Source organism: Biomphalaria glabrata, chromosome 15 (genome assembly GCF_947242115.1).
Source record: "Biomphalaria glabrata chromosome 15, xgBioGlab47.1, whole genome shotgun sequence".
NCBI classification, from domain to species: domain Eukaryota; kingdom Metazoa; phylum Mollusca; class Gastropoda; family Planorbidae; genus Biomphalaria; species Biomphalaria glabrata.
The window spans coordinates 26,221,544-26,233,924 of NC_074725.1; the positions used below are offsets into that span (position 1 = coordinate 26,221,544).

General features: G+C 35.3%; 1 protein-coding gene across 1 annotated transcript in view; it reads left to right on the top strand.

Annotated features, from left to right (window-relative positions):
• Positions 1-12,381, top strand: part of LOC106080169 (aminopeptidase N-like) — a 93,904-nt gene that overhangs the window by 23,183 nt on the left and 58,340 nt on the right. Inside the window, exons 7-8 of the mRNA XM_056012017.1 lie at positions 1,308-1,434; positions 6,995-7,115. Coding sequence (XP_055867992.1) covers positions 1,308-1,434; positions 6,995-7,115 — 248 coding nt within the window. The remainder of the gene's footprint in view (positions 1-1,307; positions 1,435-6,994; positions 7,116-12,381) is intronic.

The following is a 12,381-nucleotide window of genomic DNA, read 5'->3' on the forward strand; positions in this document are numbered from 1 at the left end:
TTATTGGGGGCCCTAGGTAACTGCCAAGTTAGACTATAATTAAATCCGAAATACATCTACGGGTTTAATATATAAAATTTCATGTTCATTTACAACATATAATGTGTAGATGTAGAAATTGGATGGTTAATATGTCTTTGCATTTTCAGAAACTAGTTTCGGTGAGCAAAAGTCCAAAATATACCGGAGATACTTGTGTAGATAAAAAATAACAGAGACACTTCTTACGAAATAAAACACATTTTTCTCCTAATTTGCAATACCATTAAATTAAATTAATGTTTGGTTTTATACACTTTAATTTGTCTAATATAAAAAGAACATGCATTATGCCATAATTCTATGATTTTATACCAAAAGTTTCTAATTGCAAACAAAAATGTTAATTGAAATTTCATCATTACAGGGTAGAATGTACAAATGTGAGAAATAAACAATTCTATCAGAATGTGGAAATAATTACGGAGTTAAAGAGTTAAAAAAAAAAAAGCTTATATTAAGCATAGTTGCATTAAATAGTTTGGATCAGTCATGTCTTTAAATTTGTCATATATCTATACAAAAAAAAAGGAAAAGGACCTGAATTCGAACTCGTTGCTCAAGCCTACTCAGGCTTCTCAAGCCAACACGCTAACCACTAGTGGAGACAGAGCAAGTTGATATACGTATTGTACAAAGATTTAAGACACACTACTAACACACAATATAGCATTTAATGCAATACATTTAAAAGGAGCGAACTAACCTTTTCACTAATTAGCATTTAGCATTACGTTATTGCTAGACCGTGATGTTGTATTAAGGTCGCTTGTTGGTCGGTGCAGTCTCTATTTTTCCTTATATCTAGTTCACTATTTCCTCTCAGAAAAACAAAAATAGATCTCTAGTGCTGTCTTTATATGTGCGTACCTTCCGTTTCTAGTTCCATTTTTACAACACCTTTATCAACTCATGCTGAAGAATTTGTACTTGACATATGTGGTGGCATAAGTTGAATTAAGCTCCATTATACTTTGTGTAGCGAAGTAGGTTATGGCTTAAACTCTAGATCCATGACAAATTGAAACAATTGATCCAAACTCATTAATACGATTATAGTAATATAAGCTTTGTTTACAAAAAAATATTTTGCTAGTTTCTTATTGAGTTCGTTTAGCTCATAGAACTCACGTCAAAGTCCTTTACTTTGTTTATTTTATTACGACAATTTAATAGTATCTCTAGAGATTCTATAAGAGTTAAAAGATATTCTTGTAATTATGTTACTACGAGACTCTAATTAAGATGTAAATATTTTTTTTTCTAAGCCTTGACGGCAGCATCACCTACGTGAAGGATGTGTTTGGTCAGTCAGCCATCATGCCGACCTACTTACTGGTCATCGCGATCTGTGACTTTACCTACCTGAAGGCAACTACCAACAAAGGCAAGGAGGTACACCTCTTGTGACTGTGTCTCTTAGACTGCAAGATCAAAATGATTGGAAAGCATTCTTCTTCTGTGTGACGTACACTTTTACTTTGTCTTCGATACTTTGACTTCGATACTTTGTCTTCGATACTTTGTCTTCAATACTTTATCTTTGAAACTTCGTCTTACATGTTTCTTCGATACTTTGTATTTGATACACTGTCTCCGATATTTTGTCTTCAACGCATTGTCTCCGATACTTTGACTTTGATACCTTGTCTTGATTATTTGTCTTCGATACTTTGTTTTCGATACTTTGTCTTCAATACGCTGTCTTTAATACGCTGTCTTCGATAGTCTGTCTTTAAATTAGTCTTCAATATTTGTCTCTGATACTTTGTCTTATTTTCCTTGTCTTTGATTCTTTGTCTTCGATTCTTTTGTCTTCGATACCTTGTCATCAATACGCTGTGTTCGAGAGTTTGTCTTTACATTTGCTTTCAATAATTTGTCTCCGATACTTTGTCTTTGATACTTCGTCTTCGATACACAGTCTTCGATACTTTGACTTTAATAGATGTCTCCGATACTTTGTCTTTGATAACCTGTCTTTGATTCTTTGTCATTGATTCTTTTGTTTTGTAAAATGTTTTATACGTTTCGGATGTTCGGGCAGGGTTTGAACCCGCGACCATCGATAAGTCCAAATGACAGTCCGGCGAGCAAACCGCACGACAAAGCAACCACCTTTGTCTTTGATACCTTATCTTCGATACTTGACTCCACCCAGCTCTAATGGGTACCTGACATAAGCTTTGGAAATTAAAGATGATTGGTCGTTGCGCTGGCCACATGAATTCCTCATTAACCATTGGTCGAAGAAAGAGAGGAGCTTTACATTAATCCTCCATATTATATAGGGACTTGTCCGACAATTACGCTTGGCAGGGCAGGTATCCCGTATGATTCCCTTATTAGAGAGCTGCTAATATGTTTGTGCTATTTAAGCTGTTTTTTTTTTACTAAGGCGTAACAATCATTAAAAAATAAATAGAAATAAAATTGAAATAGTTACACTAGGTACTATCGGTGTTCTGTAAGTGTTATTTTGTACCTTCAGTCAAGTATTCTTTAAAAAAAGATCTTTAAAAAAAATCCGATCTTTTCTTGTCTTTAGTGTATGTTGTTTAATTCGATTTTAAAAATATCGTCCCAATTCTCAAAAGTAGATGCAACGACTACTTTTTGGTTTACTAATTATTTAATTTTGTATGTAAAATTAAGTCGGCATTTCCCTCTCTAATATAAATACGAGTGACCCAAAGGGGCCGCCCACAAGGTTTGTGTAACAGAAACTCCTCACGTCTTCTTGTTGTATCATTTTAATTTTTCGCTAAAACTAGATTCATTTTTGTCTCCCTTTAAAGTCGCTCTCTGAGGACTTTGTTAAAGATGTGGCTCGTCTGCAACAGAACCATTCCGAGACTCGTAAAACTTTCAATGTTATCAAAGACTTTTGTTAAAATTACATTTAAATGTGTGTTAATAGCAACAAATTAAATCAGAAACAGGACCATAGCAAAGCTAGCTTTAAACAAAAGCTTTACATATTTTTTTTCTATTGGTGAAATATAATTGAAATGCTATTGATAAAATAAAAAAAAGAAAAAAAAAAAAGAATAGAGTTCATAAGTTATGCTTAAAAAGGTATACCTTAATTAATTAATAGCACCTATTTTATGCATTCACTTGCTTTTGCCTTTTAGAGTCACAGTAAAGCATAGGGCCGCATCAGTACTATGCCACCGTACACTGTTCACTGACAATGTCTCTCGGGTCCTTGTCCACCTTGCTTTCTTTTCTTATTTATGTTTCTCTCATTTAAGTTTACTTTGGTCTCACAGCCTTTATCTTCCCATGTGGGTTCCGAGCCTGCTTTGAACACATTTTCCCATATCCTCCAATATGGTCTGCCTAATTCAATTCCATTTGCATCATTTGATTTCCTCTGGGGCGTAGCTAGGGATTTGGGGGCCCGGGGGGGGGGATTGACCTCTTTGGGGGCCACTTGCATTTTGATATTGAAAATCATGACATGAGATAATAATGTACGCAAAAATATATAAGCCCAAAATCAAATTGGTACAGTATATCAGTAAAATTAACCAAAAATAATCATTAAGACTCTTTTAATGAATAATACCGTTGTTTACTGGCTAAATAATGGTCAAGTGACAAATCTCAGTTCATATCGCTTCACGTCGTGCATTCTGAGCAGCAAAAACATCTATAACATCAACTACATCAATACTGTCTAGTATTTGTGATTACACTGACATTAAAGCCATGCTGCTAAGCCTCTCTTGCGTCATTGTGCTCCAGAGATAGTTTTTAATGAACTTGAACTTTGCGAATGATCTCTCACATAACGCAATGGAAGTGGCATATGTTACCATATGAAGCCTACTTCCTCAATATGTCTATCTGTGATTGTATTACTGGTTTGTTGATGAAAAGTGCTCGTGCACCAATGATATCATTGAACAAGCGATTTGTCATTTATTTCATCATTCAAACATGAAAAAGTAACACAGTTGGTCATCATCCAACAGGTGTCTTGGTTCAAGAAGAAACCCAAAGGTATCTATTTTCTTTCCAGCCTTTGGAATTTGCCTTTCATCTCCATATGAAGTCTGTCCAGCACTTCTGTCGCAACACGTTTGAATTGCAGTTCTATTGACAGTCCTATATCAGAACTCAACTTCCCATCAAGTCTTTTCTTTCTTCTGGTTGTTTTGATTACAGGGAATCCATAGTATTCACTACCTTCTTTTGCTTTTCGATGGATTGTTTTTTTTTGTCAGTTTCTCATAATTTTGCAGAAAGCATGAAAGGGTACTAATTTCTTTAACAGCTTCCCGTATATGCAGTTCAGACTTTTGTAGTTTCTTCTGAACTTTATTAATTGGGCGCAGGAGCTTTGGTCAGAATTCGAGAAAGTTTCTTCAACAGCTTGATGATTTTGTCGAGATGCAAGGAAACTGCCGACGTAGCTTTATTACTCTTTTTTTTTTAATTCCCGGCTTCATCTTCTTTCAGTTTGGCCCAACTCTTGGGTTAATTTGGAAAACAAAAGTTGAACAGTTCATGTACAGTTCCAAAAAGGTGACAATTGTTGGATCTATCTCAACAGAATGAAAAGCTGCCAGGTTGAGAGAGTGATTATCACAGTTCAGAAATGTTGCCTTTGAATTTATGTCTAACAGACGTACGTATCCGCAGGCCAGACAGACGACCACTCATTGTGGCTGCTTTATCGTAGGTTTAACCTTTGCGTCATGCTGTTTTGTAGCCCCACTCTGGTCAACTCGGCATGGAAAGTATAACATTTTTTTAAATTTCACAAATAAAAAATATGCCATGATTGTGAAATTTCCTCTGACGAAGAGACATACATTTAGGTTTTTTGACTTATTTTCCCACCTTTGCAATTCACTCTTCTATCACTCTATAAGAGTGTTTGTTTGTTGTTTTTTTTAATTTAGAAAAGCATGTTTCCATTGGATTGAGGAAAGATGAATAGAGGGGTAATAACTCGAGAATGAAGTTTAATTCTGAAATTATAGAAGCCAAACCCGAATAATGGACAATTCTAGCATTATTAAGAATAACTATTGGATCTGTTATACCCGATTCTGTACATTTTTCTACAAGGTAAATTAGCGTAACCTTAAAATACTCTCCATTTAAATCTAGTATTAGTAACAAAGAGAGAAATATTTTTAGTTCCTGCTGCAAGCACATGTTTGATCGCTTCTAATAGGAAAATAAATCGGCAACAAATCTATTAAAGATTTGCGTTTTAAAATTTAAAACCAACTTTGATCTCTGTGCGAAAAAAATATTTTTAAAATGTCAACAAAGTCAACGTACTGATAGACCTAGATCTTGGTTTAGTCTTTGTTATAAATTTAATTCGTAAATGTTGAAAAAAAGACACCCGTTGACACTATTTGTCAATCAAATATATTAATTCATGTATTTACTAACAAATTTCATTTGGGTGCCCCCCTGAAGTGGGAGCCCGGGGATCTTCAAATTCCCCCCCCCCAATCCCCTCACCTTTGCTACTCCACTGGATTTCCTGCTCTATTGGTGTTTGCTGGGCTGTTTCCAACATATTGCAGTTTGACATTTTTTGGGCCATTTAGGACACATTATAAGTCGTAAAGATTTGGATGTTGTCTTACGTTGCCCACGCCTTGTACCGCCACTTGCAAACTATTTCTACAAGTCACAGATTTCTAGAATTTAAATCAAAATTTGTATGTGTGATATGTTTACAAAATGACAGGATGGACGCTTCTACTCTTTAATAGGGCGAGGGCGGAGTTGATTAGAAAACAAATCTCAAGATGTCTTGTTCCTAAGCTTCCTACATCTATGTTTCTCTCTTCCTTGTATGTTCAAGCATGATGGTACCTAGGCTGGTTTGTTACGCATATCAACTTTAGCTTGCCAAAGTAATTTTTCTTTCGCAAGGTCGTTCCTAATGCAGTATCTTTGATCTGCCTATCGTAAACGTAAAAAAAAATTCCTTGTCCACGTGAAATAAATAGCGAAAAATAGTGTTACGTTCGAAATCTACCATTCTCTCGGAGTACAAAAGTTCAATTTCTTCAAAATTTTACAAAGAAGATATACAATAAAAAATTGGTTTTATACAAAAAGTACTAGTTTAAACATTTTATTATTGTATTTTTAAAGATAAATAATATATAATTTGTTTGTTAAAATTGTTATAATATGTAGTATATGTTATGATAATTTTTCAATTTATTTGAAATAAATAGTGAAGAATGATTTGTAGCGCCTGGAAGTATACATTTTTTTTTTAAATTTTAGAAAGGAGATTTACTATGTTATTTGTTTTTATACAAAAAGTACAAGTTTAAACATTTTATTATTGTGTTTGAAATAGATAAATAATATTTTTTTTTTTATTTTTATAATTTGTAATGTTATAAAAGAATTTATACATGTTATAATATTTTTTCTACTTACTTTAAATACAATTTTTTTTGACGAAAATGCAAGTTTTGCTATGAAAAAGTCCATAGAGTTCTCTATATCATTGTACTACGAAAATAATCTACCGGAAGGTCATCGTTAGAGGCAGATAACTAATGGAAAAGGATGTTACCTTTTTTAAATTGATATAAAAATTACTAGTTTTACAATTTTAAATGTCGACTACATAAAACATTAATTTTTCTTTTACTAAACTGTTTTAAATTAGATCTAATGTTTTAAATTTAATAAATTTCTGTATTTTGATGACTTATTGAAGTACTATTTTATAAACATATATTTATGAGAGATATAGTAGTAAATGCGGAGTTTTGTCTCTTCGATAAGATGTATTAGATGTTTTTTTTTGTTAGGATTCTTTATAATTAACTTTTTTTTTTAGTATTTTGTCTACTTCATAGGTATAAGAATCGAGAATGACAAAATATATCAGTAACATCTAACATTTATGTTAATTCTGACTAATTACGTGTATATTGTTCTTTCTTCCCAGTTTCGAACCTACGCCGTTCCGGAGCGTCTAAATTCGACCAAGTACTCACTGGATGTCGGAGTAAAAATTCTAGACTACTTTGAAGAATTTTTCAACATTTCCTACCCTCTTCCAAAATTAGGTGAGTCTAACTACTTTCTTACCGGCATACAATTAGTGTGTTAGGTACTTAGCAGAAGCACTATAGTTGAGGGACTTTGAAATAAAACAATTATATATATATATATTTCGTTCATCGTGGTTCTGTGATGACCATTTTTGTCATCAAGGGGGCTGAGGGCTTTGCACTGGGGTTTTGTGCTTCCTCATTCCGAGCATATAGTGTGTTAAGTATTTAGCAGTCGACCATAGTTGACGGACTTTGAACGCGGCATTTATATATATGGTTCGTCCATCGTGGTTCGTTGATAAGGGCTGTGCACTGGGGTTTTATGCCTCCTCGTGTGGCTGGTGAGACCTATGTGAGCCCGGAATGTTCAGCAGCACACTGTGCAGGTTATTCCAGCTGGAGCTGATGTCATTGGCCTTGCCTTTCTTCTCTGGTTCTTTTCTTCTGCCAGCGCTGTTTTCAAAGTTTTCACAGCGCGACGCCATGATGCTCTGCCATATGCTTTCCGTTTAAAACATTTAGTGACGCCACTGATGGGGGGTTTGTTTATTTATGTTAGCTGTCACAGGGTCTTGAAAGGTGTCTAATATGTGACATATTGTTCTTGATGAGGTGTCAATGTGTTACAAGATGTTCCTGTGATGCCAGTGATTCTTATGTAGATATTGATATTAGATCTAAATATTTTTAGATATTCAAATAAAAAAAATCTTTTACTTCAAAATACAAAACTTTCATTAACTAGGAGTCACTCACAATATACAAATGAAACTATATCAATAGAATATCTTTTACAGAGCTCGTTAACAAATAAATTCAAACATATTAATTCTACTACTGAAACTATATGCGACTTGTCTCTTTAAGTTCCATCTGAAAATTGACTCGTTTTCCCCGCTAAAACCAATCCCACAATTCTCAGACAAAACCACGCTCAAATCAGTAATCAGTTGACGTCTTCCGTCTTTAGAATTTTCTAGAAAAAAGGAGGAGCTAATTACTAAGGTTACTTCCGCCAAAAGTTAAATTAAGATGCAGCCTGACTGCTACGTGACATTACTATTCGTCAGTTGGTCTTTGAACATCAAGGTGACAGAGACTCGACAGCGGCCTTTGTGTATTAAACTTCATTCAAGTATTTAACGGTCTGGACTTAGCTCTTCGCTTGTTCTTGTGATAGGTTTTGTGTTGTTAGCTCTTCGCTTGTTCTTGTGATAGGTTTTGTGTTGTTAGCTCGAGATTGTTCTTGTGATAGGTTTTGTGTTGTTAGCTCTTCGCTTGTTCTTGTGATAGGTTTTGTGTTGTTAGCTCGAGATTGTTCTTGTGATAGGTTTTGTGTTGTTAGCTCGAGATTGTTCTTGTGATAGGTTTTGTGTTGTTAGCTCGAGATTGTTCTTGTGATAGGTTTTGTGTTGTTAGCTCGAGATTGTTCTTGTGATAGGTTTTGTGTTGTTAGCTCGAGATTGTTCTTGTGATAGGTTTTGTGTTGTTAGCTCGAGATTGTTCTTGTGATAGGTTTTGTGTTGTTAGCTCGAGATTGTTCTTGTGATAGGTTTTGTGTTGTTAGCTCGAGATTGTTCTTGTGATAGGTTTTGTGTTGTTAGCTCGAGATTGTTCTTGTGATAGGTTTTGTGTTGTTAGCTCGAGATTGTTCTTGTGATAGGTTTTGTGTTGTTAGCTCGAGATTGCAAGTACAAGAAACATCCTGTGGGTATTGTGTCGAAGCCAGACAGCCATCATACAACTACAAGACAGGGATCCGTCGGCAAGTTTTAACTCTTTAAACGGATCCCCGTGTAAAAAAAAGTTTGAGAACACCTGAAGTAGATATCCTACAATAACATTAGTTAGGCCCAGTGACGTAGCGAACATGGCGTGAAGGGGTTCATTACACCCAGCAACGTAATATAAGAAATAAAGGAACGAATAGCGGCAGGCAAGAGAGCTTTCTATAGCACACAACACATAGTTAAAAGTAAATTATATCTAAGAAAACAAAGGAAACAAAACCTTTTACATAACCATCATCAGACCTGTAGTCATATATGCATGTGAAACCTGACAAAAAAAAAACCCACACACAGAAAATCTGTTAAATACTTGGGAAAGAAAAATCCTGGGAAAGAAAGAAATGCCATACACGAGAAAACCGGTGGAGGATTCGCACCAACCAAGAAATCTACCAGCTATATGAAGACCCATCCATAGTGGCGAAAATGAAAGGGACATGTCAACTCGAAAGAAGAACAGAGGAGCAAAGATTGTTCAAAGGCCAAGAGGACTACTTAGGGGAACGACTTTGAGTTTGTGTTTCCACACAAACTCTCCTTGTAACCTTGCTTTTTTAACTATTCTATTTATGTACAATAATTATTACAATTTTTAAAAACAAATTACATAATTATTGAGACATATACTTATGTGGGCACCAGACAACACGTATCCAGAACGACCAATTGCCAAGAAACCTTTTATTTTTTAAAGGGCTAAATAAAGGAAGGAATAACTGAAATGCTCAAGTACCCTTAAGAAACGGTCTCAAGACCAACCCTCACTGGCATAGAGGACAGTGGCTGCAAACAGCTTTCAAATGAGACAGTAGAATATCTTTTTTAAAAGACTGCGAGTGTCACAGTTGCAACCAAAACAAAAAGTGTCTCGGAATTCAAATGTAAACAGCGAAAAGAGAAAGTAAACTTTTGCAACAATTGGTTTGTTTTGCGTTGGTGTGGCAAAATATGTAGGTTAATGCTGGGTCTTCTGTGTGGCTACGAAAAATACTGCAACCTTATTTCAATTTTCGTACTCTAAGACTCATCATTATTATATTTATATTTTTATTTATATTTGACCTATGTGCTGGCCACATGATACCATCTGCCCTATAGATCCCAGGTTCTGAAATTGGGAACTTTACTTTCTATTATATTTATATTATATTTATATTTATTATATTTATATTATATTTATATTATAATTATATTATATTTATATTATATTTATATTATATTTATATTATATTTATATTATTTTTATATTATATTTTCGTTCCATTTGTCTTACGTTACACCAGACATCTAGACGACAAGCTATTCCCATAGACACTTTATACAAAGGTTATATCTACTCACTCTGTCTTTCTGTCTGTGTAGTTTAAAATTTGAACACAATGATTCTGCCACATCCATACTCGGATCAAGTTGAGAATTTTGCGCAATTATTCATTGACATAGACAATACATGAATCAATTCATTATAGCAAAGATCAACTCCTCGGACTTCGTTCAAAGAGGAAGCCTCTTCCACCGTGTTATGCACATATAAATTGTTTCTACCCTTCCTCTATTAGTACAAGGAAAAGAGGGAAAAAAGGAGGACTACGGCAAAGACTGAGAAGAAGAGGGTTTCGCCCACCACTTCCTACGATTATTCTAGCTAACGTCCGCTCAATAAGAAATAAAGTGGATGAGATATGTGCCCATGTACGCTACGACCACGTTTTTAGGGAAAGTTGTCTATTGGCTTTTACTGAGACATGGTTAGAGGAGGATGACAACGACAACCTGATTGCTATTGATGGTTTCTCTTGCGTGAGATCTGACAGAACGGCTGAGTCTAAGAAGAAGAAAGGTGGAGGGCTTTGTGTGTACATCAACCTCAAATACTGTACCAACTACACGGTTAAAAAGAGAATGTGCTGTCCGGATCTAGAACTACTGGCGCTTTCATTGAGACCTTTTTATTTGCCACGAGACTTTGGGGTTATTTACATTGTCCTGGTTTATGTTCCGCCTACAGCCAAAACGGAAGTTGCAGCTGCAATAATCGCTGACGTAGTGCATGAGTTTCAGACAAGGTCACCGGACGCACCAGTAGTTATACTGGGTGATTTTAATAAATGCACCTTGAAGGTTGACCCACCTTCTATCAACACATTTCATGTCCGACAAGAGAAAACAGAACTCTGGACTTATGTTATTGTAACATCAAAGGAGCATTCACATCTCGTGAAAAGCCACCACTAGGATCATCGGACCACAAAACAATACAACTGCTGCCTACTTACCGTACAAAACTTAAAGAAGGAAAAATCATTCAAAAAAACGTACAAGAATGGACACAAGACAATATTCTCAAACTACAGGGATGTCTAGACTGCACTGACTGGAATTTGTTCAAAGAGACCACTTCAAATCTGGAAGAATGGGTCGACGCACTGACAAATTACATCAAATTCTGTGAAAACATGTGTGTCAGTACTAAGAGCATCAAGATATACCCCAACAATAAACCATGGGTCACTGCAAAAATAAAACGGGAAATAATCAATAAGAAAAGAGCATTTATGAGTGGCGATGGACAGACAAGGAAAATTGCTCAACGAAATCTCAACGTCGTTCTTGAGGAAGGGAGGAGAAACTACCGCACCAAGCTGGAAGACTCAATTAAGTGACATGAGACAGGCGTGGGGCATCATGAACAAAATGGCAGGAGCACAAGTCAAATTTAAAAATAATCTTGCTACAAGAGACGAAAAAACATTGGCCAACGAGTTAAATGATTTCTATTGTCGCTTCGACACGAAAGATTTTAATTATCTAAGACTCAAAGCCCTTGAGGATGTCAATGTTAACAACTGCTTAGAATTAGCGATTACTAAAGAGCAAGTTTGTAACATTTTCAAAAACGTCAACCCAAGGAAAGCTGGTGGGCCTGATGGAATAAAAGGGTGAATCTTAAAAGAATGTGCTGAACAACTAGCTGAACCTTTCCAAGATATTTTTTCTACTTCATTACTAAACCATGAGATACCACCTGTGTGGAAGTCATCTATAATTGTACCTGTGCCAAAGGTTTCCAAACCGAAGGAAATGAATGACTATAGACCTGTTTCACTTACTTCCATTGTGTCTAAATGTTTAGAAAAATTGGTTAAAATGTTTCTTCTGAATGATCTTTGTAATAAGTTAGACCCTTTACAATTTGCTTACCAAAAGGGTAAAGGTGTAGACGATGCCATCCTAAATATTTTAAACTGTGTCTACAAACATCTGGACTTACCGAACACTTATGTAAGATTGCTCTTTATGGATTTCTCATCAGCTTTTAACACTATACAACTTCATTTACTCATTGAAAAGATGAAAGCGTTGCAGATTAGTCCATACATAATACTATGGGCTAATGAATTTTTGACCCAGAGAGCTCAGAGGGTTAGGGTAAACAATGTTATATCTAATGAACGCATAGTTAACACAGGGGCGCCCCAGGGGGCTGT